Source organism: Phycodurus eques, chromosome 13 (assembly GCF_024500275.1).
Source record: "Phycodurus eques isolate BA_2022a chromosome 13, UOR_Pequ_1.1, whole genome shotgun sequence".
Classification (NCBI taxonomy): Eukaryota; Metazoa; Chordata; class Actinopteri; order Syngnathiformes; family Syngnathidae; genus Phycodurus; species Phycodurus eques.
Window position 1 is genome coordinate 12,362,652 of NC_084537.1, and position 15,699 is coordinate 12,378,350.

A 15,699-nucleotide genomic window follows, 5' to 3' on the forward strand; every position below is an offset into this window, starting at 1 on the left:
GTCGTGAGCAAGGAGGCTGAAGCAGCCAAATAGAACGCAGCCTCTATCAGACCCCCCCCCCCCCCCCCCCCCCCCCCCTCTATCTCAAGCTCACCGCCACATTTTAGTCTTTTTTTCCCCCTCTATCTGCTCCTCATTTATTCTCGGACAGCGGCTGGGTGGGGGAAACCTTTAAAATATAGTGATTATAAGGACAAGGGGAATCATGAGCGTGGAGGCGTACGGGCCGAGCTCCCAGACGCTCACGTTTCTGGACGCTGAGGAAGCCGAGCTAGTCGGAGCAGACACCCAGGGCTCCGAGTACGACTTCACCGATTTTACCCTGCCAAGCCAGACTCAAGGACAGACCCAGAGTCAGCTAGACAACCAGGTCAGCCGTCACGTTTGTCTGTCGTTTACCGTGTTGTTCAAAACAACAACCAAAAGAAAAAAACGCTAACTAGCTAATGGAAGCTAACAACAACATCAACTGGCAACGTCCGTTTATGACGTCACGCGCCTGTCGCCATGATATTAGCTTGGCTAACTGGCTAGCATGTCAACACTTCAAATTACAGCGCTTCTCACACTTTTCACACAAAGTACCACCTCGAAAAAATACTCTCCAAATAACACCACCACATTTAAGTTCAATAACGTAATATGTTTTAATAAAAAAACGATTCAGATGCGCTACCTGTTTTTATTATAAACCACTGAAACACTACCTATGCAGTTTGAACATTAATACTGCGTGTAAAAAAAAAAAGAAAAAATATTAAATTAAAATGTATTAACGCATAACAGTTAAATTAACATTGCACTTAAATATTAATAACCAAACAGTTATTAAAGACTTAATGCAAATGTACTGTATCTCAAAGTTCAAAACAACTGAACTTTACTTGAAAAAAAGACAACAACAAAAACCTTACTGTGCATGAAAAGTAAACAAAAAGTACTGATTAAGATTAGATTAGATTAAAATAAAATTTATACAGGTTGTATGTATAGGCACAAGCTTCATTCTAATATGTTTTATTGTATTTCACGTTTTAAATTGACATTTTATTTTTTATTTAATTCTATTCTGTGAATCTTTTGCGTACCACTAAAGCAGGGGTCACCAACCCTTTTTGAAACTGAGAGCTACTTCTCAGGTAGTGATGAATGCAAAGTGCTACCAGTTTGATATGCACTTCTGAAATAACACATTTGCTCAAATTACCTTTGATAATATATTATTATTATTGATAGTTAATAATAATCATGGCGGCACAGTGGTAGACTGGTTAGCACATCTGCCTCACAGTTCTGAGGACCGGGGTTCAAATCCTGCCCCAGCCTTTGTGGAGTTTGCATGTTCTCCCCGTACCTGGGTGGGTTTTCTCTGGGTACTCTGGTTTCCTCCCACATTACCAAAACATGCATGGTAGGTTGATTGAAGACTCTAAATTGCCCGTAGGTGTGAATGTGAGTGCGAATGGCTGTTTGTTTATATGTGCCCTGCGATTGGCTGGTGACCAGTTCAGGGTTTACCCTGCCTCTAGCCTGAAGATAGCTGGGACATGCTCCAGCATGTCCGACCTTACTGAGGATAAGCGGTACAGAAAATGTATGGATGGAATAATAATCATTTGTGTGTAGATGCTGATCAGGTTATTGATTTTTCACAATAATTAGCAAACTGGTAAATATCAATATGCAACACTTTATTTCTGTTAATTCTCTTCCAGTGTTTACATTTTTAAAATTATTACTTCTACAATATTCCACCAAAATTTCAATGTCCTATTGCTGGTGAGCTATTCTTAGAACAGGCCAGTGGGCTACTCATTTGGTCCTTGGGGCCTACCTGGTTCCCCCAGGCCCCAAGTAGGTAACCCCTGTACTAGAGAGCCTACATAAAGCGAGTGGTACTCTTACCACACTTTTGAGGAAAACTACTTAATATTCAACAGTGGTTCTCAAACGTTTGAACTAGATAGCATGTCAACACTTAATAACAACACCAAATATGAACCTTTATAATTATTTATTATGTCAGGGCCTCTCAAATTTTTTCCCCCATAATAATCTTAACAACAGTTTAAGCATAACTACCATGTGTATGCCTTAGGATGATATATACCCTCGGAATTAAAAAGTTGCCTTATTTTAGGAAAAAATGTCATAATGTTAAGAAATCAAATTAGTGTTTTTTAGAGAAAAAGGTTGTAATGTGTGAAACAAAAAGGCAGAATATTCATGTGTATACAATTCTTTTTAAAACCCTCGGCTCCACAGACTCCAGTGTGAGAAACGCTGCTTTAAAACATCACTACATTGTATTGTTACCTTTCCAGATAGTAATCATAAGTCATCAATGAATTGATTGACTGATTCAGATGATTCACATGTATCACGAATGGGTCCAAGATGCTTCATATCATCAAAGTCATGATTATGTGTCCATAGGTCAACAGTCCTGGAGGTGTGTTACAAAATGGAGACGACCCTGTGCTGAATGCAAGTCACTTGCTGGCAGAGTTGAACTTTGAGGAGGATGAGGAGGATACATACTATTCCAAGGATCTCCCTGTGCATGCTTGCAGGTTAAAAAGACAATATCCAAAACACCACAATATCCATCTAACCCTTTTCAACACCAAACAAAAAAAGAAAACAAACATGTAATAAGCGCATTCATACACTAGTTGCCAATGGGTGCAACCCATGCCACGAGTCACAATTCCACACTCTCATTCGCTGATACCGACGTCACTCACCAGGACAGGCTCTGCTTTTAAAGCCATACACATTCAGTCACTGACTGATACTACACTAGAATGTAAGGATAGTCAAAAATAATACCTGCACCTTCCTTACATGACTGTTATTGTGTTTAATATTAATAATGCTAAATACGTTTTTATGCGATTAGTCGGTAAGATAGGTTAAGGAAGCTGGAGTACCTGGTAAAAAACGGTAAGAGATTTGAATTTAAAGCACTTCGTTATAAAATTTTCATTGAATTTGTGCATCAAATTTCCAACTTGAATACTTGAGCATTCATTGAAATCTCTTTATTGTGTATATAACTTGTAAAGTGCATGTCTGTATTGTATTAAGCATTTTCCAAATTACAGACTAGCAGAATTAAATCATGTATTTGGGGCAATTTAAACAATATAATTCAGTTTCAATGACTCTTGTTTTAGTTACTGTGGAATTCACGATCCAGCCTGCGTGGTCTACTGCAACACCAGCAAGAAGTGGTTCTGCAATGGCCGTGGAAACACCTCGGGCAGGCAAGTTATTTTGACCTGTGAAAGTCATAAGAGCAGTACAGGACATATGGCTGCTACCACAATATGTCCGCTGTCTTAATGTCATCCACTTTGTATATTCATTGTCCGTTTAACATTTAGTCACATTTTGACACCAGATTGTGTTTTCATTGTCCTTTTAACTTTTAGTCACATTGTGAACCATCTGGTGAGGGCAAAGTCCAAGGAGGTGACCCTTCATAAAGACGGTCCTCTGGGAGAAACGGTGCTGGAGTGCTACAACTGCGGTTGTCGCAATGTCTTTCTGCTTGGCTTCATCCCTGCAAAGGCGGACTCAGTAGTGGTGTTACTGTGCAGGTGAGGCCTCCTGGCGGGTAACTGATCAATAATTAAAAATAGATATACATGTGGATTACAATGAACTAAAATATTGTGGAAATCTTGATTTGTTTCACTACAGTAAACATTCATTTATCACGGGGGTTTACGTTCCAGAAACCCCTCGCAGTACATGAAATCTGTGAAGTAGCAACTAATTATTTATTATATTACCATATAAGTATGTGTTTCATATATGCATTTCTATGCCAATTTGTGAAACTGTGCTTTGGGGAGGGCGGCACGGTGACCGACTGGTTAGAGCGTCAGCCTTACAGTTCTGAGGAGTGGGGTTCAATCCCCGGCCCCACCTGTGTGGAGTTTGCATGTTCTCCCCGTGCCTGTGTGGGTTTTCTCCGGGCACTCCGGTTTCCTCCCACATGCCAAAAACATGCATGAATTGGAGACTCTGAATTTCCTGTAGGTGTGAATGTGAGTGCGCATGGTTGTTTGTTTATATGTGCCCTGCGATTGGCTGACAACCAGTTCAGGGTGTACCACCGCCTCCTACCCACATGCAAACTCCACACAGGCGGGGCCGGGGATTGAACCCCAGTCCTCAGAACTGTGAGGCAGACGCTCTAACCAGTTCCCACCGTGCCATTAGCGAGAGATTACTATATTTATATAAAAAAAAAAGATTTTTTTAAATTTTAAATTCACTATACACTGAGTAAAATATTTCATGATTTGCCATAATTTTTAATATTGAAGTTTACTGTGAAAGAAATCTCTAAATACACCATCTGAAGAATTTTTTAAAAATTATGTAGAATAGAAATTGGCTTTCTGAAAAGTATTCCTCTGTACTTTCTGAATAGTATGTGTTTCATTAATTAGGCAAAAGTAATATATGAGTTACACTTTTTGAATTGAACTTCAGTGGTGTCTTGACCTGTGAGTTTTGTTCTGTGACCATGCTCGTAACTCAAAATACTCGTATTGCAAATCATCTTTCCCCATTGAAATGAATAGGAAGGACATGAATCCATTCTAGCCGCCCAGAAAATACCAACAAAACAAATTTAAACATGTTTTTTAAAAAGAAAGATAGCACTCTACAGTATCATACTTTATAAAATCATACAGTAAGAGCATAATTACATAGATTGTAAATAATTAAATGCTTTAATACATTGTGGGGTTTCTTCTGTTGTTGCGCACCAAGTGGCAGTACATTACATGTCTAAACATGTAGAAGACGTTTCAACTGCTCAGTAAACTGCAGCAATAATAATTTTTCGCAGAGGATAAAGTATATTTGCCTGTGAGTTTTGTTATACTGTCAGTCGGCAGCACCGTTAAGTGTTCAAGTATTCGTTGTTTAAAGGGTTATAACGCCGCAGCATTGATGCTACTTTCGTTAGTCTGATGTTTTACGTCGTTTGTTAGCATTAAGCCTTCGGTGTGGTTTGGTTAAATACGTGTAATTTTCTTTGTTTTATGATACATTCTACAGTAAACTTCAACTGAGAGTTACGAGCTAAGTATTGCTTAGGTGGTACTTGGTGGAGAAAGTCTGAGAATATAGGCAATTGTGAAAAAAAATTAGGGGGCCTGGGGGTTGTTTTTCGCTATTGGTCTCTGTCCTGTGAATAGTGGGGGTTGACTAAACAGAAATCTACATTATTCAAATTTATTTAGTTGCACCTGTATATCTCATGACAACCGTTAGTTTTGTTTGCAACCCAGACAGCCATGTGCCAGTCAGAGCAGCCTCAAGGACATCAACTGGGACAGCTCCCAATGGCAGCCTCTCATTCAGGACCGCTGCTTCCTCTCCTGGCTGGTCAAAATCCCCTCAGAGCAGGAGCAGCTTAGGGCCCGACAGATCACAGCCCAGCAGATCAACAAATTGGAGGAACTGTGGAAGGTACTGTGAGCAAGACTGCCCTGCGTGCTGACTATATCCATTCTCTAGTCTTTTTTTCTGCTCATCATGTCAACGCTCTCTCACACTATGTTTTTCTTGACAGGAAAATCCCAGCGCATCCTTGGAAGACCTGGAGAAGCCCGGGGTGGATGAGGAGCCCCAACATGTTTTGCTGCGCTATGAGGATGCCTACCAATACCAGAACATCTTTGGTCCTCTTGTCAAGTCAGAGGCTGATTATGATAAGAAGCTAAAAGAGTCCCAGGTATCAGGGTAACACACTAAATAACTTGATCTCAAAGAAGAAACATTATGCATTTTTTCACAATTTAAAACAGTTCCAAGGTGTTTGTGGCATGCTTTCATAAAAAATACCACAGGACACCTAGTACGTACACCCTTGCTGAAATTAGCCTGTTTTGAGGGGCCGGTCTTGTCTCATCCAAGTTAGCGACGATTAACACCCCCCCATATACTGCTTGGTCAAGGGTGACTTTGGCTTTCGTTACCCTGAGAGAGAGCCTAGGCTTTATGATTAGAGCGGCTGCTAATTGCGGAAAATACAAAGCAAGTGACAAATGCGTTTTCACTTGTGGAGGCAGCACTTGCTACATTATAACACGGAGTATATGTGGTGCATGGACACATTGCCACACGCAAATAACCCCCACCACCATCTTGTTGACATCTTTACTGAGAAATCAAGTATGTGTAGTTTTTATAAGAATATCTGTAGGTCTTTTATGTAAATGAAACAAATACTACTTCACAGACTCAAGACAATATCACAGTCAGATGGGACCTTGGCCTCAATAAAAAGAGAATTGCCTATTTTACTCTGCCTAAGACTGACTCAGGTATGTATTTAATAGTTTGTCTTCCAGTTCAGCATCACACCTTTAAATGTATCGTTTTTATATACTAGTATGTGATTATTTTTTATGGTTGGACTAAACACAAAAACAATAGATTTAAAAAACAATAGCTGTAATTATTAATACAATTAAAAGCATTTTTTGTTTCCCTGCTTTCTGCCAGATATGCGACTGATGCAAGGAGATGAGCTCTGCCTGAGGTACAAAGGGGATCTGGCACCTCTATGGAAAGGCATTGGACATGTCATCAAAGTCCCTGACAGTATCCTTATCCATCCATTTTCTGTACCACTTATCCTCACTAGGGTCGCGGGCGTGCTGGCGCCTATCCCAGCTATCTTTGGGCGAGAGGCGGTGTACACCCTGAACTGGACACCAGCCAATCGCAGGGCACATAGAAACAAACAACCATTCGCTCTCCCATTCACACTTATAAATGTTTTAAAGGCTCATAAACTTTATAGCACCTGTGTTGCAACATGGGGGAAACACTGGTACAACCTTTCTGTCAGCATACTTTAACAAACATCTTAAGACAGTCTCTTTTGGGTTTAGAAATAAAATTGTACTTCTATGTCCTTGCTTCTATATCAATAAATGGGGGATATTGATACTCCTGTGACATTGACTGCTGCCTAAATTGTAAATATCTATACAAAGAATGTTTCATTTGTTGACTCTTCCATGACTAACTGTGCTAGACTACGGTGACGAGATCGCCATCGAGCTGAGGAGCAGCGCTGGAGCTCCTGTGGAGATCCCACACAACTTTCAGGTGGACTTTGTGTGGAAGTCCACATCCTTTGACAGGTACGGCACAGAGACCTTTATTTCTCTACTAAGTATATGTATTTTCTTGGTGCTTGTAATGATTCTGTGTTCAGCATTTGTTAGTTCACAGGCACATAGAGACGTGGGTGTTTAGCAATTGCTAGGGAAGGATATCGTTTTCGAGCTTTCATGTTGGGCTAAGTTATTCTGGTTTTTGTCACTGCAGGATGCAGAGTTCCCTGAAAACATTTGCTGTGGATGAGACGTCAGTGTCTGGTTACATCTACCACAAACTGCTGGGCCACGAGGTGGAGGACGTGGTCATCAAGTGTCAACTGCCCAAACGCTTCACTGCTCAAGGACTGCCTGACCTAAATCACTCCCAAGTAAAGCTGGATTGTCACTGCGTGGTTCAAGTGACATAATTTCAATTGCTTTGCTCTGAAGTACCACAATCATGCATCATGGCATCATAACTATAAAAAACCTATAAAATCCGATACCTTCAGATCAGAATTAAGCCTATTCTGAATGTGGAGAAGAAACCAATATGTATTAGATATCTGCCAATGCGAGTGCAGTCTAAACAGACATATAGGCAAATCCTCTCAATGCAAGCTTGGCGACATTGAAATACACAAATTGTGATGGATGTAATATGCAGTAATCCCCCCTCCAGTTAGGTTCATGACCCCCCCCCCCCCCGCGATGATTGAGAATCCATGATATAGAAATACTGTGTTTAAATACACCCAAGGCATGTTTTCATAGTGTTTACGGAAATTCATTTTTAAACACACTTTTAAAACGATACTAACACTAAGTAGAATATACCGTATTGAGAGAGAGCAAGAGCTATGGATAACGAAAATATTGTATAAATAGTATAAAAAAAATAGTTACTCTGATAACACACAAAAAATCTGTAATATAGGGGGACCGTCATAAGTGAATGTGATATAGCAGGGGTTTATTGTCCACACAAATGAACATGTTAAAAAAACACCAGATGTAACTATATACCACACTAAAAAAATAGATATGGTCTAAATATGCTACGTTAGAAGTGAGTTGCTCTTCAAAACGAAATAATTGCTGATGGTGGCCAGTGAAGTAATGTAGAGGTTACCCTCATTTAAATCCAGGTGGGTAGAGAGTTAGCCTCGGCCAGTTTAATGCTATGTACCTTTTACTGTAGTATTTGTATTATTTATTCATAAATGTTCACTTTGGTTTTGTCTTGTTTTTTTTTACTTCTATAAGCGTAATTTTGACATCTGTGCATGCTTGAGGTTTCATGTATTTCATTAGAGTAAACACAGCCATACAGTATGGGATATGTATCACTTGAAATGTACATATAAATGAACTGTTAAAAACATCTGATACAGTGGTACCTCGACTTTTGAGTGACCCGGTTTAAGAGGTACTAGCCGTCGATTGGCCAAATATTTTTGCTTTGATTTGCAAACAAAATTTGAGAAACGAGCATTTGATGGTGTAGCGATCTCAACTCACTGAACAAGAAAGAGCAGTAAGGCAGATAGTGAACAGTTGGATGGATGGGTAAAGTTGATTTGAGATATGAGTGTTTTGAGTTTTTCGAGTGGGGACACGGAACAAATTAGTGGGCACTTAGACCTGCAGTGTAACTCCAGCCTAAGATATCGAATGTACTGTATTTTTATTGACATTGTAATTATTGTATGTGATGATAATCACAGTAGTAGAATACTTTGCCAGAAAGACACAATTTGGAGATCACCATCATCCAGCCATCCACCAGGTATATGATATGAATGTGTTTTGTCCCACGTAGGTGTATGCAGTAAAGACAGTGCTGCAGCGGCCGCTCAGCCTGATTCAAGGTCCGCCTGGTACTGGAAAGACAGTGACTTCTGCCACAATTGTGTACCACCTGGCCCGACAGGGAAACGGGTATGACTTTGCTTTTTCCAGTTCACATCTAGAACTTTTCTCTTCTATTATGTATGAATTTGAGCGGCGTGGTAGATGAATGGTTAATTGGCACTGCTGCATCACAGCCAGACGGTTTGTCTCCAGCTTTTACCTTAAGACCTGATATTTGCGCCTCTATGTGTGGCGTTTGAATGTTCGCTCCATGCCCCTGTCGGTTTTCGGTCTCTTGATTATGGTCTCCATTCTCGAAGTGCCTTCTTAAGTCAGTTTAATGATTTGTGTTCCTCCAGACCAGTGTTGGTGTGTGCGCCCAGTAACATTGCTGTGGACCAGCTGACAGAAAAGATCCACCAGACCGGACTCAAAGTGGTTAGGCTGTGTGCCAAGAGCAGGGAAGCCATTGACTCACCTGTGTCCTTCCTGGCTCTGCACAACCAGACCCGTAACATGGACAGGTAACATGAGCAGTGATGTGAATTAAAGCTCTACCGGTAGTTTGGTATCTCTAGACAGCTCAGAGCTTTATTATATCTAGAGGTCAAAGAACATTGGTCACACGCTTTGTGTTTTATGTCCACAGTATGCCAGAACTTCAGAAACTACAACAGCTAAAAGATGAGACTGGAGAGTTGTCCTCCTCTGATGAGAAACGTTACAGAGCTCTGCGACGCACCGCTGAGAGGGAACTGTTGATGGTAATAAAATGAAGTTTTATTTTTTCATCCCTGACAGTTGTTTAAACACAATCATGAAGTTGCCATAAATTTGAACCCCTGCAGAACGCTGATGTAATCTGCTGCACGTGCGTCGGGGCAGGTGACCCTCGCCTAGCCAAGATGCAGTTCAGATCAATCCTGATTGACGAGAGCACACAGGCCACTGAGCCGGAGTGCATGGTGCCTGTGGTGCTTGGAGCCAAACAGGTACGAGTCCTATTTCTGTTCTGGTTGCACGTGGTGTTGTGCTGCTGTGTGTGGTTGGTGAAACGACCGTCCTGCATACCAATTGGTTGTTCACTCACTACACTGATTGGTATACTGGGTAACAACAACGCTATTGTTTACTACCCCCATGGGACGCACCCACTGAAGCATAAATAGGGAGACTCCACACTGAAAAAAATTAGAACTGAGGAAGCCTTTTGGATTAAAGGTTAAAATCCTCAACTAATAAGAACAAGTCCAGTTGCCCCGATTCAACCTTTGCTGATTACCATGTCCTGGATAACTGAGAATATATACACAAATATTGTTAACACGTTAACATTAGCCAAAAGTTACATAGTTTCTATCACAGCAACTTGGTCTATCTGTAGTCTAGTGAAGCTATACACACAAACACATGTGCTATCTACGGAGCCCTATACACTGTTAAAAAAAAAACGGAAAAAAAACCTTGACAAAACGTAAACTATCATGGTAACTTGATGCAAGAGATTTTTGAGTTTTCTTAACTTTTGCTTACTGTCATTGACTTAACTAAGGTTTACAAGTTAGGACACAAGTTCTGCCAACTTGGATTTTTTTCTTGACCTAATTAGGTTAATCCTATAAGGCTAACGAAGAAATTCTGGTTTCAATGCCATGTATTTTTGCCTTCACCAAACACAGATATTCTTGTTGAATAATCATACAATTCTTACTCCATTTAGTTAAAAATGTACCTATTATATGAATAAAGGGAAATGTATGTTGCTGTAATTAGATTTTGAAAAAAAAAAAAAAAAGCACAACTGAATGTTATCTGAAATCTTATTTATTTTGTTTAACAGTGCCTCAAGTACATTTCAGAACGTCATGTGTAATCGGGTCAAGTTTTGTAAAAAATGTTGAGGGTTTCTTTTTCTTTTGGGTGCTTTGACCACTACAGCACAGATGTTAACATTGAAGTCCAGAACCAATACAAATAAAACAAAGTATGTGAAAAAAAAAAAGTGTCCAGCTACATGTAGTAACTCATGCACAGACTCTGAGCTGAACTTAACCACTTGTACATAAAGTAGTGCCACAAATGATTGGCTGTGTACCCAGACACTGACGTTTTACATGGGCATAATTATAATGAACAAGAACAGTTTAAGGTTCTTCGAAATTTCACCCTCAATGAACAGGGAACTAACTGTTAAAACACCAGTTCTGCGCTTCATGTGAAGTGGGCAACACTTCGACAAAGCTTTTAAAATACTGCATGACAGAATCTCACCATATATTGTCAACAACATAGATTCCTCTTACTAAAATTTACATTTCTAATAATGATTTATCCACTTAACCTTCACATTGTCCAACCAGGTCATAATGACCCATTCTGTTTTGACTGTTCCCTCCTCCCTCCCTTCTTTCTTTCCAGCCTTCATTCTTCTGCTCCTTCCATCCTTCCTTCCACTTTCCCCCTTCCTCTTTTTTCATCCTCTCCTTCCTTCTTTCCTCCCCTGCTTTCCTCTTCCCTTCCTCCCTCCCTCCTTTCCTTCCTTCCTTCATCCTCCCTGTACTTCCTTCTTCGTTCCTTAACTGAAGGACAACAGGAAGGGAACATTTCATCTAATAAAAATGTAATTTTAGATCACCTACTCATCCTTATGCCAGTTAAAACAGGTGAAATTATTTTTTTTTGCATACATACATTAGTTTTTCTTGAACAATAATGAATTTTAACAGTTCAAACTAAATATGCAACTCTGGGAAACTGGCAAATGATTATATCAGAAGCAAAGTGGTTTTAACCACAGATTTTTTTACATGACTCAACTACAATGCACTTGAACAAGCTCAAGAACACAAGTTAAAGTCACATCTGACTTTCCCATTAACAGTCACAGCAATAGCTTTGTTTTCAGAGACCTTATGTGCTTGTAAGCATCGAGAGCCACCGAGCTAAAAAAAGATGGCCTGAATTACTTCAAAGGTATACCTCATATGATTTGGATAATCAATGTTGGGGGCATACAGAAGGCCAAACAGGTATGCCAAGGCCGTAGAGAGGTCTGGAATGTTATGTAGCACGACGTCCCCTTCAAACACAACTGCCTGGTCTCGCACAGATGTACCGGCATTGACATCTTGTAGGATGGTGAGGATGGCAACAGATGCACCGTTCAGCACCGGTTCCAAAATATCAGTGTCCTGAAGAGAAGTACAGATTCATTATTGAGAGCTAAGAAAAACTAAAGACGAAATACAGTTCTACTGATTTGAACTTAAACGTCCGTACCATGCTGGTCAATTGACTCATGGAGGTTTTAAAAAGAAAACGCATCTTTTTATTTTTTTTGTTTGTTGGTCAATGTTAACATCATATCTCCACACAAGGATAACACTCAACCCATTACAAAACGGGTCATAAGCTAATAAGCTTTACTACGGCAGACGTGCAGTAAAAAAGCCAGTCTGAGATACCGCCATTTAGTGATGAAAGTCTGTATCTGAATATCAGACATGATTAACATTAAACAGTATCAAACATTACTTTTTGAAATAAAACCTTAGCATAGAAGTAGGTGAAGGACTGGAAATATCTTAGTTAGCTTACCCCCTAGGGAAAAATGGTTGTCCGTTCCCGCTTCTGTCCAGAAAATGTTCAAACGCTAGAATCAAACTGCAGACCAGACAAAAATCCATAATGGTAGAAACAATTCAGTTCACATGCAACTGTCCACGTTTGGTCAACTTTTCTTCGGGGGTTTCAGTTAAGAAATTGTCGACGGACTATCATCACACGGCTCAGGTTCAGTCAGAGGTGAGTTCGCCGCTCGGTCGAGTTCAAACTGGTTCAGACCGTGTGCGCATGCGCACTTCAGTAATAATGTGGAGTTTCTCACAGGATCCTGATTTAACTCAAAAAATCTACTCAAAAGTCAATAATATTTGTTGTGCTATTTAGAAAATATTACTTAGGACAACAATGAGAGAAATCTGTTGGGCAGACAAGTTTTTGTAGATTGGAAATCGAAACCTTGATTTCTGAGTCAGTTTAGTTTTAAAACTTTAATGAGATCAACAATTGCTAGTTATCGTTTTTACAGTGTATATGACATGGGGGAAAACATAGATAGTGTATACTTTGCGCACCAAATAACAATTTGTGACCACAAAGCTCTCCGTACTAGACAGGTGGGTAAGCAAATGAAACTCACCTTCTCTAGAAATGGTAAGGTAGACGCTGTGGCCGGGGGGATGTTTTGGGATGTGTTTGGGATCATTGTCATGCTGAAAGACCCGGCCACGTTTCATCTTCAATGCCCTTGCTGATAGAAGGAGCTTTTCACTCAAAATCTCACGTTACATGTCCCCATTCATTCTTTACTTCACACAGAGCAGTCATTCTGGTCCCTTTGCAGAAAAACAGCCCCAAACCATGATGTTTCCACCCCCATGCTTCACAGTAGGTATGGTGTTCTTTGGATGCAACTCAGTGTTGTTGAGTTTTTACCAAAAAGTTTCACGTGACCATATGACATTCTCCCAATCTTCTGGATCATCCAAATGCTCTCTAGCAAACTTCAGACGGCCTGGACATGTACTGGTTTAAGCAGGAGGTCACGTCTGGCACTGCAGGTTTTGAGTCCCTGGCAGCGTAGTGTGTTACTGATGGTAGCCTTTGTGTCTTTGATCCCAGCTCTCTGTAGGTCATTCACTAGGCCCCCCCCATGTGGTTCTGGGATTTTTGCTCACAGTTCTTGTGATCATGTTGACCCCACGGGGTGAGATCTTGCGTGGAGCCACGGATTGAGGGAGTTTATAAGTGGTCTTGTATGTCTTCCGTTTTCTAATAATTGCTCCCACAGTTGATTTCTTCACCCAAGCTGCTTTCCTTTTGCAGAAGCCGACTTCCCAGGCTGGTGCAGGTCTACAATTTTGTTTCTGGTGTGCTTTGACAGCTCTTTGGTCTTGGCCCTAGTGGAGTTTGTAGTGTGACTGTTTGAGGTTGTGGTCTTTTATACTGCTAACGAGTTCAAACAGGTGCCATTAATATAGGTAATGAGTGGAGGACAGAGGAGCCTCTTAAAGAAGAGGTTACAGGTCTGTGAGAGCCAGAAATCTTGCTTGAATGTAGGTGACCAAATACTTATTTTCCACCATAATTTTCTAATAAATTCTTTAAAAATCAGATGTGATTTTTCTGGATTTTTTTTTTGATTCTCATTTTGCCTCATAGGTGAGGTTTACCCATGATGAAAATTACAGGCCTCTCTCATGTTTTTAAGTGGAAGAACTTGCACAATAGGTGGCTTACTAAATACTTTTCCGCCCCACTGTTCTATGGGTATTTGATTGGCAGTTGAGCAGACCAGTGTTTCAGCTTGATTTTTCATGATTTTGAACCCTCATTTTATATACTTAGCATTTTTTTTTTCATTCATCAAATTTGGCAAGGTTTGTAACAACACTTTTGCTTCACAGGGACAATAAGGGTTTTTTCCCCCATTCAGTTTGATCATGAATAAAACCTGACATGTAATTAATTTGAAATGTGCTTGCTTTCTTCATAGTTGATTCTGGTGGGCGACCACTGCCAGCTGGGCCCAGTGGTGATGTGCAAGAAGGCAGCTAAAGCAGGCTTGTCCCAGTCTCTCTTTGAGCGTCTGGTGGTTCTGGGGATCCGTCCGATCCGTCTGCAGGTTCAGTACCGCATGCACCCGGCCCTCAGTGCCTTCCCCTCCAACATCTTCTATGAAGGCTCGCTGCAAAATGGAGTCACTGCAGGTCAGACTCTTAACTTTTTGTTGAAATGATCAGTTTTGATAAATAGGCGAATAGCAACTCAGGTCCACTAGGTGACAGAAGTGTGCCTCCAAGCTCGTTTTCCAGCCCCCCATGATATCATTGTACTTTGTCTGTGTGCAGGTGACCGTGTGAAGAACGGCTTTGACTTCCAGTGGCCGCAGCCTGACAAGCCCATGTTCTTTTATGTCACTCAAGGCCAGGAGGAAATCGCAAGCTCTGGAACATCATACCTCAACAGGTGTGCACTGTTGAGGATCTTGATTAAGTTGAAGATTCTCTTAATATCAATCAAAACTATAGAAAAATATATATCATCATGAAATATTACACTTTGTGTGGCAAATTTTTGAAGCACTGAAGTACAATTGAGTTTTCCACAATATTCAAATTTATTGAGATGCACTTTCTACCATGTAATCACGTCTTTTTCGCACAGAACTGAGGCAGCTAATGTGGAGAAAATAACGACAAGGTTGCTAAAGGCTGGAGCTAAACCAGATCAGATTGGCGTCATCACCCCTTATGAGGGGCAGAGATCCTATCTGGTCCAGTACATGCAGTTCAGTGGCTCCCTTCATACCAAGCTTTACCAGGTAGGTGGGCGAGTGTCTTTACATTGTAAATGACAGAGGACACATTCTTATAGATTAGATGACCTCTAATATTGTCTTTATTTCTTCTCACAGGAGGTTGAGATTGCCAGTGTAGATGCATTCCAAGGCAGAGAGAAAGACTTCATCATATTGTCCTGTGTGAGGGCCAATGAGCATCAGGGCATCGGCTTCCTAAACGATCCTCGTCGTCTCAATGTGGCTCTCACGAGAGCCAGGTAAAAATCTCAAAAAGCTATTACTGTTGAGTGAGTGCTTAGCATCTTTCCAGCACTTCGCCCTATACCAGGTGACGCTATA

The 15,699-nt window shown here is 40.6% G+C and overlaps 1 protein-coding gene across 2 annotated transcripts in view; it reads left to right on the top strand.

Moving 5' to 3' along the window:
* Positions 1-15,699, top strand: part of LOC133412134 (regulator of nonsense transcripts 1) — a 25,800-nt gene continuing 10,101 nt past the window's right edge. For both annotated transcript variants that reach the window (XM_061695239.1, XM_061695241.1), the window contains exons 1-18: positions 1-370; positions 2,437-2,573; positions 3,180-3,269; positions 3,438-3,605; positions 5,319-5,499; positions 5,603-5,764; positions 6,272-6,356; positions 6,538-6,636; positions 7,076-7,184; positions 7,372-7,531; positions 8,965-9,083; positions 9,356-9,520; positions 9,646-9,760; positions 9,845-9,988; positions 14,554-14,767; positions 14,909-15,026; positions 15,225-15,381; positions 15,475-15,617. In XM_061695239.1, the coding sequence (XP_061551223.1) occupies positions 206-370; positions 2,437-2,573; positions 3,180-3,269; positions 3,438-3,605; positions 5,319-5,499; positions 5,603-5,764; positions 6,272-6,356; positions 6,538-6,636; positions 7,076-7,184; positions 7,372-7,531; positions 8,965-9,083; positions 9,356-9,520; positions 9,646-9,760; positions 9,845-9,988; positions 14,554-14,767; positions 14,909-15,026; positions 15,225-15,381; positions 15,475-15,617 (2,531 nt within the window). In that variant the 5' untranslated portion in view covers positions 1-205. The remainder of the gene's footprint in view (positions 371-2,436; positions 2,574-3,179; positions 3,270-3,437; positions 3,606-5,318; positions 5,500-5,602; positions 5,765-6,271; positions 6,357-6,537; positions 6,637-7,075; positions 7,185-7,371; positions 7,532-8,964; positions 9,084-9,355; positions 9,521-9,645; positions 9,761-9,844; positions 9,989-14,553; positions 14,768-14,908; positions 15,027-15,224; positions 15,382-15,474; positions 15,618-15,699) is intronic.